This window comes from Triticum urartu, chromosome 1A (assembly GCF_056163025.1).
Source record: "Triticum urartu cultivar PI428250 chromosome 1A, HENAU_Tu73, whole genome shotgun sequence".
NCBI lineage: Eukaryota > Viridiplantae > Streptophyta > Magnoliopsida > Poales > Poaceae > Triticum > Triticum urartu.
The window spans coordinates 69,159,073-69,179,110 of record NC_141873.1 but is presented as its reverse complement, the minus strand read 5'-3'; the positions used below and the strand labels follow the sequence as shown (position 1 = coordinate 69,179,110).

Sequence of the window (20,038 nt, the reverse complement as noted above, 5' to 3'; positions counted from 1 at the left end):
TACAAATCAATCACATCCCCTTGTTCCACATTTAAATTGAAAAGGGTGTATCTAATATTCGAACAGTCCAGCAACCAAACAAGAACTAAAAATTATCCTGGGAATATGTGCTCCCAGCAGCCATTTCACCTCACTCCCCCTGAGATCCCAGTTCTACACCGATCAAAGAACTAAACACCGAATTCATAGACAGACTTCCCCAGTACCACCACCAGGCACACCAAGAGAGGAACGCTGGCACCAATGGCAACCCCCACATAGGCAACTAACATTGGTGTGATGGTGAGGTATATGGCAGTCAACATTGACATAATCATTGTGAGGCCAGAGAAGACAATCAACAACTTGGCACCAAACAGCATAACGCCGTAACTGACCCTTGTCTCCACATGACCCTTCCACAAAAAGATGCACAAGGCAACAACAGTCGAGCCACACATTGAAATGGCGTTGCAGATGACGAGTATATTGAACGCCTGATGGTGCCCAACAATGGCAGCGCCAGACTGTTGGTTATAGCCGCCAGGCACGGTTAGTGTGACTGCAAAGGTGGACATGCCCATCAGGGTGGCCACAACCACAAGTACGCTGCAAACTATGTTGTGCGCCATCTGTGGACTTGTTCGCCGGTTCTGCAGTGGTCGAGGCTGTTGCTTTGTCAGTATCAGCAGCTTGTGTTTGCCGTAAGTTCGCTGTAAACATGATTCCAGAAGACACAACTTAATACTAAAACTTGAAATTTGATAAAAACAACATATAAATGCTTTGCATGGATTTAGTTTTTTATTTCACTGTATAAACCTAACTTTGTTTTTCAAACGGACAAAATGGAAATCTTCTTCATTTGTTTCCTTATTACAAACATAATTTTGTAGAACAAGTAACACTATTTTGTAGGGCATAATTGCTGGTGTTGGTTTATTTACCTCTATTCCTGTTCTCTGAGAAAGGGAAAATGCGGCATCTTCATCTTGGTTAACCAGGCATGGTTTGACTCTCCGATCATTGAGTAGCAGCAATGCTGCTTGTTTCCCGAAGAGCTTGCCAGCATGATGCAGCGGTGTGTTGCCATCCCTATCCTGTTGGTTCACAATCTCCTTCGGCAACACATACTTGAGAAGCAATTCAAGCACACTCACCTTGTCATTTATGGCTGCGATGTGGAGTGCGTTTCGTCCCATGTTATCCACCATCTCAATAACGTCAGGGAACTGCTTCAAGAGTTCTTTGGCAGCCTCTGTGGAGCCATAGTAAGCAGCTATGTGGAGAGGAGTATGCTTCTCATTATTCTGTTTGTAGGCTAGAGCGTGATTCTTGTTGAGTAATATGGATACAATGCGTGCATTATTCTTCTCCGCCGCGTAATGCAGGGCATTGTTCCCTAATAAGTCTGACAACTCTACAAGCTCCTCATATCTGTTCAGCACGATCTCCAGCGCTCCTGATCAGGAATAGGTTATTGTAGACCTTCATTGTTGAACTAATGACTATGCTATGGAAAAACTGTAGATAGCGCATTATCCATGTAGCTAAACATGTTACTTAAACATTTCTTACTTTTTATGGTGCCGTCAATATTGTACATTGGACGTATCAGTACGATCAACACTGCACACAATGCTCCGAAAAATTAAGTGTAGTTAATAGTAGTGCCCTCCCTCACTGGTAATAGTTCAATACATGTAATAGTCCGATAGGGAGCAGTTTTAGCATGCTCCCTCTTACCCCCTTTTTTCACATGAGAGGTAAGGGTATGTAGTAGATCTGAACCTTTGATCACATTAATTAGTGGTCGGATTAACTCTTACCTTCTTACCTCATATGTAAAAAGAGGGGGTAAGAGGGAACATGTTAAAATCTGCCTTCACAGAATGCAGAATGAGCTGATGTGTATGATCATGAATAGCAATCCTATTTTTCCTAAATTTCAATTGCAGGTTCTTTTTCCCTTTCAGCAAATCAACAACACATCACAATTTTTAGTTAAAATAGGATCCGATGTTTGTTACTCTTCAAAAATTAAGTTACATACCAAACAATATTTATTAAATTGCAGTGAGGATTCCACTACGATTACCTTTTGAGATAAATTCTTCCCTCCTCCCTTCCCTCTCAATTTCAAATAGGATTGTGTTGAATAACTCAGCTTACACATGAAGATATGGGAGCGCTTGATTGAAGAGTTTACTTTGGAAGAAATTAGAGAGGCAGTTTTTGAGAAGAAGCATAATAAAGCTGCAGGGGCTGATGGGTTTCCTGTGGAGTTTTATCAAGACTTTTGGTAAATTATTAAGAATGATCTGAAGGAACTTCTTGACAAATTTCACAAGGGTGAGATGGATACTGAAAGGTTTAACCATGGAATCATTGCTTTGATTCCTAAAATGCCTAATGCAACTGTTATTCAGAAATTTAGACCCGTCTTCTTGTTGAATGTGAGTTAAAAAATACTCACCAAAGTATTGGGCAAAAGACTGGGACTGATTGTTCACAAAGTAATTTCTTTCTCTTTTTTATAGCAACCGGCAGGAGCGCTGCCTTTTCATTAAGGGGGAAATATATACAGAGTGGCATGTTTAGGGGACATGCCGGAAACCCCAAGAAACTCACACCACATGCAAATTACTCATGCAAGTGGTTAACTCTTGGTCTAAATGCTAAATCTCTCTACGCAATGTCCTCCATGGTTAGGTGAGCCACCTCAATATACGTCATGCTTATGCCATTGAAGATGCGCCAGTTCCTTTCCTTCCAAACATTCCACATGATGTAAATGATGTGGCTGCTGTGAAACCTTTTAGTGTCTTTGCTGGAGGACCTTAGGAGACCTTCCCACCAGGCATCAATGGAGGGGATGGTAGTGACGAGACTCGGACTCAAATGGACACCCTGCCAAGAGAGCACCGTGAAACGGACCGCCGCGGTGAAGGGGTAGTCCTTGCACAAATGGGTGGCCGTGTCCAGGGAGCTCAAGCAAAGCTAGCAGATGGGGTCGTGAGCCAGCCTCGCAGCACCAGGCAATCGGTTGATAGGATCCGGTTATGAAGTACCAGCCAAGAAAAGAGCCCGCATTTTTGTTCCGCGTGGGTGCGCCATATCGTGTTCGTCTCGAATGTGCCGTGCCGTAGGATCCGATGAACTGGGCCGAGTAGGCGGAACTCGCCGTATATTCTCCGTTGGGGGTCCAGATCCAGGAGATTGAGTATGAGCAAAGCGGGTCCAAGACCATCCGGGATACAATGGTGGCCAAGTCAATGAACTCCGGTAGGTGGTCCAGCAGACGCAGACAGGCATCTGAGCGGATCTAGTTATCATGTAGAAACTCCTTGTGGACCTTCCTGTTCTTCCTTGTTGCAATGGCAAACCGGTTAGGGCAGCGAAGACTTAGAGCCAGCAGACGCAGACAGGCGTCTGAGCGGATCTAGTTATCATGTAGAAACTCCTTGTGGACCTTCCTGTTCTTCCTTGTTGCAATGGCAAACCGGTTAGGGCAGCGAAGACTTAGAGCCCCAACCCCACTCCAATTATCATGCCAGAAGGTAGCCTTCATTCCGTCACCGAGGCTGATCTTCATGGAGGACCGCAAGAGGGCCATATCCGTCGAGTCGCAAGGTAGCTGAGAGCCATCCCACGGCCTACCGGGGTCCACCCACTATAGCCATGGCCAACGAAGACGAAGGGCCTGGCCGAAGCACTCCGGATCCGCAATGCCGAGACCACCAAGGGCTTTGGGGCGGTAGACCGTCTTCCAGTTGACAAACGAGTGACCGCCGCCCGCAGTCTCACTATTGTCGCCACTCCAGAAAAACCACAAGAAATCTTGTCAACCTTGGAGCGGGCCCATTTTGGGAAGGGGGTGACCGTCGAGTGAAGTGGCAATCGCGATAAGGATGGCTTTGGCCAAGGTGACCGTGCCGGCTCTGACAATGCTTGTACCCTTCCAGCCTGGCAGTCACACGACAATCTTGTCGATGAGAGGTTGCAGGTGGACCTTCCGAAGGCAGCAGTATAGCAGGGGGAGCCCCAGATAGCGTCCCGGGAAAGATCCAAGCTTGGCAGGGAAGTTGGAGAGGATGTCTTGGAGATCAAAGTTTTCATAGCGAATGGGGAAGACCTCCGTCTTATCGAGGTTGGTACTAATTTGCTAGCCTCCCCGAAGCAGTCAAGGATGGATCGAATAGCAGCAAGCTCGGTTGTTGGGGTGGCGAAGATGTCGGCGTCATCCGCATACATGGAAATCCTACACCGCGTGGCCCTGGCTCTAACGGGCAAAAGGACACCTGAGTCCGCCGCCAAACGAAGGAGGTGGTGTAGGGGTTCAATGGCCAGGATGAAGAGCATGGACGACTTGGGGTCTCCTTGCTGAAGCCCGCGCCGGTGAGGAAGGGGATGCCCGGACTCCATTGAGGAGGATCCTCGAAGATGAGGATCCGAGTGTCAAGCAAATCCACTCCCACCAACGCGGACCAAACCCAAAGTGGTCTAAAACCTCCAGGAGGTAGACCTAGTTCGCCGAGTCAAAAGCCTTTGAGATGTCGAGCTTGAGAAAGAGGCTTGGCATTTTGGATTGGTGGAGCTCTTTTAAGAGGTTCAAAACGAATAGGAAGTTGTCATGGATGCACCTCTTTTTGAACGCGTTCCGACTCCTGGAGATAATATCGCCCAAGATTAGTGCAAGACAGTTTGCGAGGAGCTTGGAGAAAATCTTGGAAAGGCTATGGATGAGGCTGATGGATTGGTAGTCCCCAATCCCGGTGGCATCCGCCTTCTTGGGGATAAGAATGATATTGACGGTGTTGATTAAGCCTGCACAGTCGCCATGCAGAGCCACCAGGTGAAGGCTGGCAGCAATAACATCGGCCTTGATGATGTCCCAACATGCCTTGAAGAAAGCCTCGATGAAGCCATTCGGTCCCGGTGCCTTGTCAGAGGGCAGCGAGGAAATCGCTTCCCGGATCTCTACCTCGTCAAAGTCAGCATCAAGATCGGAGAGGTCATGTCAAAGATATCCCAAGGCCTCCCAGTTGACTTGGACTGGGCGGGGAGGTTGGGTTCCCAGGCGACCACTAAAGTGGGCGTGGAGCTCTTTCTCTTTGTCCTCATGTGTGATAGAGGATCCCCAAAGGCGTCAGAAGGGACTGAATGAAGTTCTTCCTCCGACGACCGTTGGCTCTGATGTGAAACAGCTTGGTGTTAGCATCCCCAGCTTTGATTGAAGTGAGACTAGACAATTGTCGCATCTTGATTTTTTGGATGGAGAAAAGGCCAAGGTAGTTGCTCTTCAGCTCACGCCGCAAATCGGGGTCCAAGGAGGATAGCGGGCGGATCTCCTCAACCACATCAAGCCGCCAAATGATCTCCTTTGTAATCGCAATATGTTGCTCGAGGTCGCCAACCTTCTGGCAACACCAGATCTTGAGAGTTCTCGCAAGGCGACTGGGCTTAATGTGGATCCGTCGGATGGTGTCAGATGCGATTATGGGCCTACGCCAGATGCTCGAGACCTTGTCTTTGAAATCGTCATATTTTAACCAGAATTCCTCGAGCTAGAAAGAAGGCTTGTTGGTCGCTTGCCTTGGAGAGACGCGTGGTCAGAGCATATGGGCAGCTGGGAAAAGAACATCCCAGTCATCCGAGCAAAATAAATGGTCTATCTTGGTAAGCACAGGATTCTCCTGGTCACTGGACCAAGTGAAGCGTCTGCCATTTAGACGATGTTCCTTTAGCTACATGTGGCCGATGGCCGCCCGAAATTTTCCCAAGAGGCGGCGATTGATGTTTAGGTTGTTTTTGTCGACCGCCTTGGTGATCATATTGAAGTCGCCGAGGACGAGCCACTCCCGACGGGCCAGTGGCTAGAGGTTTTTCAACTCGTCGATGAACACAAGCTTGTCCGCTTCACCTTGAGGCCATAGACACAAGTGAGAGTCCAGGGAGTACCCTTGGCACACATGGTGATCATGGCAGAAATGGTGGACGGGGTCACGTGAGGCTCCGAAAGCACAAAGAAGTCGTCGAAGGCCTCCATGAGCATACCTCCATGGGTCCCGGTTGCAGGGAGGACCATGTAGTTGTTGGTGAATTGGGTACCAAGCAAGGTCAAAATAAGGTTGCCGTCGACGTGCTGGAGCTTAGTCTCTTGTAAACACATGATAGTAGCGTGAGAGTCGCGGGCAACATTCCGCCGTGCAGGGTTGTTCAAGCCTCGAACATTCCAACACACAAGGTTGACGCTTCATTGTGCCATTTAGGAAACTCACTGAACGCGGTGATGAAACAGAAGCCGATTGAAGATGGCGTTGTAGAAGCGAAAACACATTGCATGAGTAGTAGGGGTATAGAGAAGCAACAGGCCTCTCGTGACAATAGAGGCCTCCCTGCCAGAGGCACACCTAGGGATACAGTGGTGCAGCAGGACACACACAGACTCCAGTCTTCACACTCGAACGACCTGGAGAGAAACTTGCATACAGATGTGCTGAACATCATCAACCAGGGGCAGCTCCTTGCTAATCTTCTTTCCTGTCTTCTTGGCACCAAAACTATTGACTTGTTTGACCAAGGCTTGAATGGCGCGGACAAAGTAATTTCTGAATCTCGGACTGTTTTTTTTTTTTTTTGCGGAGGAATCTCGGACTGGTTTTATTAGTGGAAGATACAGAGTAGAAGGTATTGTAGTGTTTCATGAAATTATACATGAGGCGTGTAGCAGAAAAGTGGAGTTTTGCTCAAACTTGATTTTGAAAAGGCCTATGACGAAGTCAAATGGCCTTTTACATATCAAATGATGCAAGCTAATGGGGTGTTGGAGATGTTTGGTGTGACTGGATGATGTGAATTGTCAGAGGTGACAGGTGACAGGGTTGCAGTTGAACTTCATGACAAGATAGGCAGTTATTTTCCAACTTTTAATGGAGTTAGACAAGGGGATCCCTTATCACCTTTGTTATTTTGACATAATTGCTGATGGGCTTGAATTATTAGTTACAGAAGTTATTGCCAATGGTCAGATCAAAGGGCTGGCTTCTCATTTGGTTGATGATGGTGTGGCTATACTTCAGTATGCTGATGACACTATCTTGCTGACTGAGGATGATTCTGAGAGTGCAAAAAATCTGAATTCATAATTTGCATTTTTGAGCAAGTGTCAGGGCTGAAAATAAACTTTCATAAGAGTGAGATTTATTGCCTTGGAGAGGCTGAGGATAAAAAAGAGGTTTATAGTGAGATCTTCACAGGCAAGAGGCATAATGTGATGTTTTACTAGGTTGTGGTGTCATGGGGGTTGCTGTGGCAAAGCCCCTAAGCTTGGCCTGGTAGTAATAGCTTTTATGTTTTTGTTATTCTGCTTTTATTATCTGAACTTTGTAAAACTTGGCGGTTTCTTTAATGGAAATCGATGGGGGAGGCCCGTTGCCTCCAAAAAATTTGTCTGAATACTTTTTATTAACACGTAATAAGAAAGGGTAACAGACAACAGTGCTCGTCATAATACTAAAATATTACCCTCTCCACTAAATAATACTCCCTCCGTTCCTAAATACTTGTCTTTTTAGAGATTTCAAATGGACTACCACATACGGATGTATATAGACATATTTTAGAGTGTAGATTCACTCATTTTGCTCCGTATGTAGTCACTTGTTGAAATCTCTAGAAAGACAAATATTTAGGAACGGAGGGAGTATAGTGTATCTCATAAACTCATGCAAAATTAAGGGTGTTACTCCCTTTATGACCCTATTAAATATCTAGCTTTCTGTATGTTCGCTACGAGCATGCATTGAATATATATAGTACTTTAGAGACAATAACTAGGGTTATTATATTGACTTAAGATATTACCTTTGTCTGTGTGCAAGACACAATACACAAATAGGTGGAGTGTGAATAGCTTAATAAAAAAATGGAGATAACAGTGTGATGTTTACATCGCCCCATGGCTTTCTGCTGCATATTTATGTGCCATGTGTGTTGTAGTATGACAATTTTTCACAAGCAAGTGATGTTAATTTTGGACGGAAAATAAATGAGATTGAATGGAACTATGGAAGTCAGTAAACTTGCTTACGGATGTTATCTCCCAACACGGATTCGTGCAGAGGATTGGCCTGAGTGGACATGAATTCCACGGCCATCTTCTGGTCAGCAATCTTCTTGACAACATACGTAAGGCCATCCCTGACAGCAATGTAGAATGGTGACTGCCTTGCTGCGTTCGACATGTGCGCGCATCCTGGGTTGGCCTCCAGCAGCTTTAGCGCAATATCCGACTTTCGCTGCAACACTGCGTTGTGCAATGGGGTGTTACCTAATTTGTTTGCCATCATTATAGGACCCTGCAGACAAGAACCAAATTACTCACTACAACAAATTTGATTCATTGATGAACGTGAAATGTCACAAAAGCTCAATTTGTATACTGTTCGCCATATTGAAAAAGATAATGATAGAATGTTAAGCATCACCAGGCGTTAGCCTCATGTAGCCACCGATGCAAAATAATTGAGGCCACTCGTCTAAACCATCTCCTATTCGATGCATGTGCTGAAGCCACCAACTTTATTGGGTCCCATTTTCTATCTCCCTCCTTTTCTTTTTTCCTGAGATCTTTTTCTCCATGGCCCCAAATTTCTTTCCAAACTCACTGTTCTCCATCTCCATGGTAAGAAATAGATCCAAACTTATCCCCCAAAACTGGTGAAGATTTTGCTTCCTTCCTCAAATCAGGCACCAAGTTTTTTTCTCTCCCCCCAAATCATGCCGCAAGTGAGCTCGTCCCAAGCACCATGAGGCTCGACCTGGTTGTAGGTTTGCTCGATCCGTCCATGTGCAGTGTGCTGAACTCTGCAGGTTGCATGCCACAGGGTTTCGGATTTCATTCCGAATTTCTGATATTGTCAATTTATTGCGTAAACTTTTATGACTTTGTAGTGGTCCAATCTTTGAATCGGTAGGCACTAGATACTACCTCATTCCCCAGTAGTTTCCGACCAAACTGAGGGATAGAAAGACTCCTCTCCAGTGATGTAGGACCCACTCACATGAACAAATGTTAAACCCAAAAGAATATACTTAACATGATGACATTTTGGTTTGTGATGACGTGCTAGCTGTGGTGATAGCATCATCGGTCCAAAATGGAATGGTTGCATTGTCTTTTTTTTACTTTATAGGTTGTGAATTGAAGTGTTTCATAGTTTGAGGTTGTTTATGGGACGCAGTCACGCGGCCATGGTTGAAGGTAGTAAGGTTCTAGAAAAAGTTATTTTGATGGTGTATAAAATTTCACCAAATATCAGAGTAAGTACCTTTGCATACTGTGGCGTAAGTTCCAGGTTCATCACTTTAGTACGTCCGATAAGCATATTGACAAGGACGGAATTGCCAGATTTAACTGCAAGGTGCAACGGTGTGTCCCCGTCATCATTCCTAATGACAAGGAGTACATCATGTGTACTGACAACATCCCCAGCGTACTCATGGTACTCCCTGATGAATTCTTCAGTAGCCGTCCATGTAACCTCTTTGCCATGATCTAGCAGGCTGACCGCCAGATCATGCCAACCATGTATCACTGCCTCATGCAGCAGCGTGTTCCCTTCCTTGCCCTGCATTATCAGAGGCTCCTGCAAATAGAAGTGGAATACCAGTACTGATTCCCAGTAACTAAAATTTGATTGCCATTTGTCAGCAATGTATCTGGCTAGCAAAGACTTTTTTGAAAAGGTGCTAGCAAAGAGTTGAGGTGTACTTCCTTTGGTTTCTAGCATCTCAAATAATTTGTGCTTTTGGTACTGTTGCCTCTAATTATGGACAAATACTAACCGCTGGCATAACATTGTGTTGCCAATCCAACACGATAAATGGAAAGCTACCCATCAAGTACCCAGCCTGTGCACGTGCTCAAACTCACTTGTCCCGACTCCTCATCCACCGCTATTTCACACTCCATCAAGTACCCAGCCTGTGCACGTGCTCAAACTCACTTGTCCCGACTCCTCATCCACCGCTATTTCACACTCACACTCACTCACTACATTGCCATTCAGGTAAAAAATGACTAAGTTGCCATTGGCATTGCCAGCTGTACCACTGCTTAATAATCTACTAACAACAAACACTATTGTGTACACAAGTGGAAATATTAGCAACTATAAGTTGTACCAGTGAAATTAAAATAGGATGCATGTTGGTATGATGAAAACCTTTAACTTTAAGTTGGGCTCGATTTCCTTAGCCCAAGCCATGTAGTGCATCAAATGATCTACCACTTTCACATGGCCTGCTCTCACCGCCAGGTGCAATGGTGTATCCCCATTAATATTCTTACTGATGATAAACCCCACATTCCGGTTCGTATAGAGAAGCACATGATGAACAACGCAATCATTTCCTTTTGATGCTGCGAGGTGGACGGCCGTGTCTCCTCTTATGGGTGTCACTGAATAAACCCCTTCGGGACAGTCAGCGAGAAAATTTACCAGGCTTAGCATGTCCCCTTTGTCTATTGCATTACTCAATGCTTGAGCCATGGGCTCTATTGGAATCTGCAATGGAGAAGATGATTTTAATCCGCTAATTCATTTCAATGTGATAGATACAGACCAGAATGTGAGAACAACAAATGGTATTCAAACTCAGTAAAGGAGCAAAAACCTTTAGGCTATTGAATCAGGATGAAAGGAACCATAACGGTAAGAAGGCGTGAGACACGACCTCTATAAATAATTATGTACAATAGATAGTTAAATGGTTTTGCATGGCATCAGTATCAGGCAACCAGCCCCTAGCAAGTACAAATTCTTTTGTAGGAATTACAGAGCAAGGTTATTCAATTCACCTGGTAGGCCCATGCAGTGTGTCCTTCTTTGTTAATCACGAATGAGTTGATTCTCGGATCATTGAGTAACCACAGTATTGATGGCCCCTGGTGGAGCCTGGCAGCATGATGCAGCAGTGTGTTGCCATCATTATCCTGTTTGTTCAAGATCTCCTTTGGCAGCTTATACTTGAGAAGCAACTCAAGTATGCTCAGCTTGTTGTTGACGATGGCGATGTGCAAAGCGTTTCTCCCATCTAAATCCACCACCTTAATGGCATCAGGGCACTGCTTCAAGAGCTCTTTGGCAGCCTCTGTGAAGCCATACTTGGCAACAATGTGGAGAGGGGTATGCTCCTCAGTGTTCTTCTTGCATGCCAGAGCAGAGTTCTTGTTGAGCAACATGGATACCATGCGAACCCTGTTGTTCAACGTGGCATAGTGCAGGGCATTGTTCCCTGATGAGTCTGTTAACTTCACAAGCCCCACAATATTGTTCAGTAAGATCTCCAGTGCCCCTGATTAGAAATATGTCCTGAATTAAGTAGATAGTATATGATGGACGCAGATTACCATTATATATAACGGTTACTGGTAGTGAATTAACTAGTAATTCTTGTATCAAAGCTACAAGAAATAGGTAAAATGAGGTAAACAGATGCGCAAACTTCTATCATTAAATTTGAAAGTGATGAGGAACAATAGATGAGGAAAAAGAAAAAAAAATCACATGCCACATCTGTTTGGCTACTTCTAGATACTTCCACTCTAGTGTGGTATTTCTTTTCCTTCCTTTACCCTACCTACTGTTTCTAGAGTTCTCTAGTTATAAGTAGCTTTGAGTAGAATGGTGAATCCTAAGTAATGTTTTCTAGAGTGTTCCAGCTATATAAGTAGAATTATGTGAAGGCTTCCCAAAGCCCTATAAATAGAGGTCCTCACCTCTAGTTTGTAACCGGATTATGTAACCACTACCTATAATAGAACTTGTTGTTCTTATCTAAGATCTTGGACTAGATCTTGTGCTCTAGGAGTTTTGGATTGAACTCCTGCTGGCATATCTAGCGCAGCACGTTGAAGTAGTTCCTTCAACACTTGTGTTGTACACATTGTAGCAGCAAGGTCCTCCACAACCTTGTGCTGCTTCAGAATGTCCACAGGAGAACAATCATTTCTTCAATAAATTATACTCACTCATTAATTTATCTAGCATTCCATCATCTTTGATTAGAAAAAGTTGTAGGAGAACATTTGACAATAACACATTCATTCAAAAGAAAGAGCTTCTATGGGAACAGAAATGAAAAAAAAATCAGACAAACTGCCAGTAACAGCAATTCGGTGATCCCGATTAAGCGATCACCGCTGAACCTAGCCAGATTGCATAAATAAGATTTCAAACTTAAGAATGAAGTAATTCAAAAGTGCTACCACATCACAGATACATTCTTGCCCTGGTGGTAAAGGAAGCACACCTCATGGTGTGGTATAAAAAAAACTGAAATTTTCACTAAACAATGGACACCAGAAAAATCTTGTCCAAAATAAACTCCAAGAAAATTGGTTACTTGGTGATAACAGGAAACCTTAAAAGTATCCAACCATACTTCCAAAAAAGATTAATCCTTGGATGGCCGCAGAAAACAAGTTTCTGGAAATTTTCACATCAACATTTGCCAGGCATCTAAGCAACATTTTGAAATTATGATGTAATGCAAAGATGCAAAAAGTATTGGTTTCAACAATACTTTTGAACAAGAAATGTATGCAGTTTTGTTTCTTTAGATCAAAGGCATTAGGCCCGGCTTTAAATTAGTAGTCAGAAACGGATGATACAAAGTGCTTACAAGCAACAAACAAAAGAAACCAAAAAGAAGTGCAGCTTGAAATACTGAGGCCATTGTCCACCACTGCAGCCATCGCCAACAAGGAAGCTAAGGTCTTGGGGGAGGAACCACCATATGAGGATTGTGCCCCCATCCGCTTTTTGACTCTCTTTTAGAGCATGGCTAATAATAGAGCTAGCTGCTGGCTCTATCTCATTGCCACATCACCGATAATCAATCTAATAGCCCACCCTTCATTGTTATCCACAGATAAATACTATGTCATTAATACCTAGCCCACCTCATTCTCACAAAGTTTGTTGGAGCCTGTGCTGCTGCTGGCTACAAATCTACAACCCACTCCCTTCTCTCTCATCTCCTCTCTCCTCCACCTCATCATAAATTTGATGTGCAATACTTATAGCCCACTTATGTCATGTTATTATACTTGCTCTTATGTAATTTTGTTTTTATGTGCCATCTATAACCTTTTCATCATGTAAAGCTATTGTAGTTATTATTCAATAAGCTTTATAAACATCATAGGAAGAAAGACCGAACAGGGATGGTTTTAACGGTAAGGGGCAAAGAAACACATACTATGTGAATTAATGACAAAAACGAAAGCTAACATGTTGGTATTTGTCTATTTCAGAATCTCTATGATTTTGTCGTGCATGCTCATGTGGCAAGCGCGAAAAATGGTAATTTTATATGAATTGGGGTTTAATTTTTAATTTCTAGGGAAAACAAACAATATTAATTGCCCACAGATGCATATTTATAAATATGCTTACATATGTTATCATGCAACGCGGTCTGGTGCAGCAGAGCAATCATACAGGTGCCAATAGTTGAGACAGAGCCTGTCGACAACTGGTTCGTTATCTCCGTGTTCAATGCTTCTGCACATCTTGGGTTGACCTCCAAAAGTTTTATTGTGATGTCCAAGTGACGCTTAAACAGCGCATCATGCAATGGTGTATTCCCTTCTGTGTTTACCATTATGGTAGGCTCCTGCACACATGCAGTATATTACCTACTTATCAAGAAAACATTAATCCAAAAGGAAATATTATGATTCATTCAATAGTGATTTGAATATGTTCATTAATTGTGTATATGTTTCCATCACATCTGTATATGATGGAAACGCTTGAATTCAAAGGACAAATTGTGTTAAACACATGATTAGGCTTGGTTCAGTAGTTTCTTTTTTTTTACATCGGCTTGGTTCAGTAGTAGATTAAATGGTGGTGAGTCAATGAACACCGTGTCTATATCCGGATGCTTTATGTTCTGGTACAAAGTTTGAATAAATGTACTACGTACAATCAAGTAATCAACCTGTTGCACATTGAGCGTAGCTCAGATGGTTAGGTTCCTTGTGGTGGAACCAGCCCACCAGGGTTCAAGTCCTAGACTAGGCACTGGTCATCGCATTTTCCTGCATTTATTTCAGGCTTTCCAGCGATGTTCGTTCAGTGGAGGAGACGTTCCCATTGACTACGAGGCGCAAGTGGTGACTTCGTCAATCTCAAGATGTGATGATGGTTCGGTATCTCGGATGTGCTCATAGGAGTAGGGTGTGCATGCGTGCGTTCATAGGGTTGAGTGTATGTGTGTGTATGTGCGCATCTTTAAAGAGGCTGTTTGGTTGACACCCCAGCACGCCCTGCCAATTCGTGGGCAAGCCAAAATTTTGGCGCAGCTTTCAGCTGCCCACGCCCCTGCCAATTTTGGCGAGAAAATGAACTGGAGAAGCCCCCCACGTCCTGGGCGAGCCAATTATTTGGTGGCCATTCAAAGGAGCGCCAGCACTTGGTCAACTACCAAATTTTTGGCTTGGCAGCTGCAGGCTCCAATCCAAACAGCCCCTTGTACTGTGTTCAAAAAAAAGAGTAATCAACCTGTTTACCACATTTAACTGCAACATGTATGCCAAGTTAACCTACACAAGCTTGGCATCTACAATGTCCACAAAATGCTGATGCAACACATGTCAACATGTATGCCAAGTTAACCTACACAAGCTCGGCATTCATAATGTCTACAAAATGCTGATGCAACACAAGTCATTGTAGATGTTGATGCCAAATCAAAATTTCTAGACTGGTGCCCTGCCCCAAAGCTGATATGTCGTTCTGTTTCAATGCTCTGCTAAGGTGGGAGACCGTCTGTGGTACCTCAAGGAGATCTTGCAACACAGCTCAGGGTGGTTGTTCTGCTAAGGTGGTAGGTCGTTTGTGGTAGCTCAACGAGATCTTGCAACAGGGGCTTGCGGTGGTGGCACCCTACGGCGAGAAGGATGCCCTTGTGTTTGCGACGGCGACCCAAGGTGAGGCCATGCCAAAAAGGAGGCAGGTTGGCTTTGACTGAATGCTCGCATCTTCTACCTCTAGCGAGAGCTGGTGGTGCTACTGCGGCAAACTCTCCATCCCAAATGGTCTTGCCCCCGGTGATGGAGATCGGTTCCAGATTGGAGCCTCAATGGGTGGCAGAGATGCCTAATGAGGAGCGACGTTTGTAGGGTGCTCGGCATGGATGTGACTTGCGCAACAACAACGACGACTGGGGATGAGCGGTGCAACAGTGTGCGGTGCAAGATTGGAGCTGGTATTTCAGCATCTCGGTTGGGTATTCTTATGCACTGGTTCACCTCAATATACAATGAAGTAGTAACTGTGTCGTGGAGGGCGTCAATGGTGGCGATGATGACACATGCCATGTTGTATTGGTGGCAGTGTACTTAGGCTGTTGGTAAATGCAGTGGTCTTGGTAGACACAAGGGTTGTTCGGTGCTTTCCTCCTGTATGAGGAAATCCAAGATGCCTCTTCATCTTTCGATGCAAGTACGATCATGTGTGTGGTGCAATGGTTGTGTTCATCAGTGCATCGGTGGTTTCAACAATGAAGTCAGTTACCAAGGTGCACTGCATGGTGATGATGATGACGTTTGTGTGTGGTTTCCTTTTTTGGAAGTTCTAAACAGTGTTTTCTTTCTTGTACTCTCGTGGATATGTCTGCCGGTGAGGGGCCTAGCCTAGCTAGATTGTGGGTGTATTTTCTAATCTTGATTTTTGCATAAATGTTTTCAAACTAGTGCACTTCTTCCAGCTTAATTAACAGATGAGGCAAAGTGTCCCTCTGGTTTGCAAAATAAAAATGTACTTAACTCAAATAGAATGCATATTGCTAGTGAGCTGAGAACCTTTAAGTTGGCATTGATTTTCCTTGCCCACCCTGAGTATTGTATCAGGTGCTCGACCACTTCTAGATGGCCAGCTCTCGCCGCCAGGTGCAGTGGCGTATCGCCATCATTGTTTTGACTGACCATGAGCTCCATATTCATGCCTGCATGGAGGAGGAAATGGTGGACAAACAAAGTGTGTCCTTTTGACGCCGCGATGTGAAGTCCTGTATTTTTCTCCGCCTTTGTCGTCGAGTAAATTATGTTGGGTTTGACAGCAAGCTCTTGTAGGCTAATTATATTTCCTTTGTCTGCTGCTTCCCTAAACACCGGATCCATGAGATTGTCTGCTCCTGTGTTCAACACCTGACGAATGAAAACTGCATTGGAGAAGACAATCAGAATCAAATTACTCGTTCCTTCTTTTGTTTCTTCTGTACTTATTATTGAAATCCTGCTCCATTTTTGTATTAATAGAAAGAAAGAAAAACACTCTACCCAATCCATCATACCAAAAATGATAAACCAAGAGCAAGAACAAGCCTCAAAAGTCAGAACCACCAGCTAACTTAAACTTAGCACCTTAACTGGATCATGACCAACTACAAAAATTTATACCAAGCATAGGTTCCCTGTCAGATAGGAAGTAGCCGCTCATTGGTAGTATTAATATAGTTTAGTAATTATCTCGTAAAAAGACGTGAGTAAGATCAAAATATCCACCACAAAATAGCAACAGTCAGCAGTCAATAAAGTTACTTGGCAAGGAATTGTCTAAACAAAACCAAAGCACCAGATATCTGCAAATCAGAACAACGGCTAAGACTAAAACAGCATATCTTATTATCTGTCAAGGCATGTACGTGTTGGCTACAAATTTCTATTTGGTACTTCTGTAGATGTAAACGGCCTCAGAAACGTAACTCAAATGATGTAGCTAATGAAAAGGACCAACCACTATTATCAAGGCAGTGGGGCCAAAGAATAGCAAATATCATTGACTTTGATGAAAATTGGTATGGCACCCTATGCATTAATATGCCCTGAACCCAGCATGATTAAGTCACAGTTCCTGATCCGACTACCTATGTAACTTATGCAAATGATTCCAAACCTAACATGAAACGACTAGAATTGTAACAAATTATATATGCTCCCAGTATGGTAAAAAAAAGGGTAGAAGCTACTGGTAACATTAAAGACGAAAAAAGAAAGGACACAGAAGCACACCAACCTTCCATTGGGACACAATAAAGTGTGGCTGCTTAATTTAACCTTGTATCAGATAATTAACAAGCTTGGAAGGAACATTCGTAGGTGGTGGTGGAAACAGGCTTTTATTCATGATGGACATGAAGAACAAAAGCAGTACGTATGCATAAATATGTAGCAGAGCCCTTATGATCTATTCCTTTCTTGTGTTGAGAGCAAGTTGATGCTTATGCTTTACTTGTGTGCTAGCCCTGGCAGTGCTTTAGTATACTTCTTCTTAAATGGGCTGACGCTTTTACTTTTATGGAGACTGATGCTTGTACATTTTTAAGACTGATATTTTTAGTTCTGTTTAGATGACCTAAAGTTTTTGCTGTTCTACTGTGGGCTCATGCCTTTTCATTTTGTTTATGAAATAAGGGTAAATATACCTCCAGACCTGTGGCACTTCATTACTGATTACCATTCACCAAAGCATATTTCTTAAACATTGTGAAACAAAATGCACTCGCCAACAGTAGTATGGCCTAGCCGTGGGTCTCTCTCGGTTGATGACCAGGTTTGATTCCCACCAACCAGGACTCACAATTTTGCGGTTATCATTAGTTATTTCCAGGAATTAAACTCATGATCCATCACTGTTGTTGGTCTTGATATAATAACACCGCCCAACTGTGTCATCTTAAAGGACCTGCACTTGACTACTTGGGTAGCTTGCAAGCGTATCTAAACTATTTATAAGGGGACAAACAGATCCCAAGCTCGGCGGGAAAAAAAGCATCCTTTTTGTATTTGAAAATTGAATGCTTATTGGTGGAGCTATGAAAAGAATTAAGCCTACACGTGCTAGTGTATCTATGCTCAGTGGCCAGCTACCAACACAATGTTATAAATTTGTGAACCACGAGCACGGGTATACACATGACCTGCAACAAGGTTGAGAACCATGGACACTGCGCTCATACATTGTTATATATAACCTCAAGGAAAGACTGAAGCTAATCAAAGAAAGTAAAAAAAAAACAATATATCAATGTTCCTGTCCCACTTGAGATAAAGATAACCAAAACCTAAGCAAATAATAAATATATGTTTTTTGGACCATATACTTAACCAAACGAAGCATTGCTAATGGTTTGTTAGCTTACCGGCTTACCCGTGTCTTCTTAGAAGCAGACACATATAACCTGAAAAGAAGCGAGACAAACAGTGTCAGGTATAACTTCGCTGCAACTCTGCCCAAAATCTCTTCAATTCCGACAGGGAATCCTATGTTCAGAGAGCATACAGGTATTGACGCCAACACAGCAACTGAACGCGGGGTGGGTTGGGGGGGGTAGCTGCAATTTATCCATGTTTTGATCCGAGCTAGTGACCAAATTACTATACCTGTGCCTGACGTCTGTCATGAGATTTCTCACATGGTGCGTGGATCGATGAAGAGCGCAAGGTGACGGAGCCGCCGGTCACCGTCGTCGCACGCGTCCCTCCGCATTACCTGCAGCGGGGTTAAGACGCCGGCGGCCAGCGCTAGGGTTTCCTGTCCCTTCGCCATTCTGAGGGGGTTTTTTTTTGGTGTGCTAGAGAGCGAGAGACAGCGAAGCGGCGGGGTGGACCGTGGTCCGTGGACGAGACGCGCGGCCATGAGTGTCGGAAACCCTCGCCTACAGCGCCCCAGGCATGGGCCGGGCCCTGCAAGGCTGCAACACTGTTTTCTTCTTTTCCTTTTATACTTTTTTTGTGTATACTTTTTCTTTTTGAAATGTTAAAAATTAAAAATGCGAGTAACTAAAGAAGGAGTACTCCTTCTCGCAAAGGTCATCTGAGGGTGGGCTGAGGGCGTGCTCTGGGCGCTCGCTTCGAATTTTGTTTCTTTTCGCATGTGTTTTCGCTTTTTAGATGTTTTTTTTGCTTTTTTGGCTTTTCAGTTTTTCACCCGTCTTTCATAGCTTTTGGACAAAAAAATTCGGAAAAAATTAGTACAAAAAAGTGTTTTCTTTTTTTCTTCTGTGTGAGGCGTGGTCGTGCCTCTCAAAAACGGAAAAAAAAGTGTGTTTTCTTTTTCTACTTCCACGAGAGGCACGGCTCTACCTCTCGAAAACGAAAAAAAACATGTTTTCTTTTTTCTTACTTTCGCGAGAAGCAGGGATTTACTTCCGCACATAAAAAAAACATGTTTTCGTTTTTTTCCTTACACGTGCAGTCAGGCACGATCGTGCCTCTCGGAAATGGAAAAAATGTGTTTTCTTTTTCCCTTCCGCGAGAGGCACAGATTTACTTCTCGTGTAGGCATGGATTTGCTTCCACGAGAGGCATGGTCATGCCTCTCAGAAACGAAACAAAAATATTTTTTCCTTCCGCGAGAGGCACGGGCTTACTTCTTGTGGAGGCACGGATTTGCTTCCGCGAGAGGCACGGTCGTTCCTCTCTCCGAAAGGGAAAAAAATGTAATCCGATTCAATTTTTTCATGAAGAAAAAAGTTCATCAAAATCTATCAACATGAGATCTAGTTTTAAAGATCTTGACGCGAGGAATCCAACGGCGAAAACAGTTTGACATTTGGACGAATGGTTTAAGAGATAAAACATTTTGAATAAACGAATCCAAAAAAAGAAAAACTCTCAGGTTGCAGTGCGCCACTTGTTGTAACATGAGGAGGTGGAAATGACATTTGAATAAAGTGCTCCTTAAATAATGATTTCGGTTAAAAATCTAACGTCGGATTGTTAAGTGGGGACCTCCTATATGCTGCTTGTTGCGGCAAGGAGTCAGCATTTTGCACAGGAGCAGCTCATCTGGGCTGGCCCAACTTGCCGGTGCGCAACGTTTGCAAGCTGAAAAATCACGAAAATGAAAAAGGAGTGCCAACATTGGGAATTGAACCCGCGTCTTCCTATTGGCAATGAACTAGCCGCTACGACTAGCTAGTTCTGATGCTAATTGGGAGCGCAAACCTAAAGAAACTAACAGTAACAACAAAAACTTAA

At 43.7% G+C, this 20,038-nt stretch overlaps 1 protein-coding gene across 6 annotated transcripts; it reads right to left on the bottom strand.

Moving 5' to 3' along the window:
* Nucleotides 1-18,669, bottom strand: LOC125547246 (uncharacterized). 6 transcript variants are annotated; one of them, XM_048711213.2, is made up of 11 exons: nucleotides 18,440-18,669; nucleotides 18,207-18,237; nucleotides 15,860-16,218; nucleotides 13,446-13,665; nucleotides 10,844-11,340; nucleotides 10,209-10,550; nucleotides 9,312-9,629; nucleotides 8,072-8,339; nucleotides 1,558-1,608; nucleotides 927-1,441; nucleotides 1-692 (listed from the first exon to the last, which is right to left on the bottom strand). In XM_048711213.2, exons 3-11 carry the CDS (start codon nucleotides 16,175-16,177, stop codon nucleotides 171-173), a joined length of 3,051 nt encoding a protein of 1,016 aa, XP_048567170.2. In that variant the 5' UTR covers nucleotides 16,178-16,218; nucleotides 18,207-18,237; nucleotides 18,440-18,669; the 3' UTR covers nucleotides 1-170. The 6 variants fall into 6 exon arrangements, with proteins under 6 accessions (XP_048567170.2, XP_048567166.2, XP_048567164.2 ...); XM_048711209.2 differs by having other exon boundaries at nucleotides 18,199-18,237; nucleotides 18,440-18,668; XM_048711207.2 differs by having other exon boundaries at nucleotides 15,860-16,160; nucleotides 18,440-18,668.
* Nucleotides 18,670-20,038: the final 1,369 nt, after the last annotated feature.

Coding starts and splice junctions, on each gene's coding strand:
- LOC125547246 (XM_048711201.2), bottom strand. Junction 13,666..15,859: donor AAATCAATGCCAACTTAAAG/GTTCTCAGCTCA, acceptor GCATGTGTGCAG/GAGCCTACCATAATGGTAAA. Junction 9,630..10,208: donor AGCCCAACTTAAAGTTAAAG/GTTTTCATCATA, acceptor TTCTATTTGCAG/GAGCCTCTGATAATGCAGGG.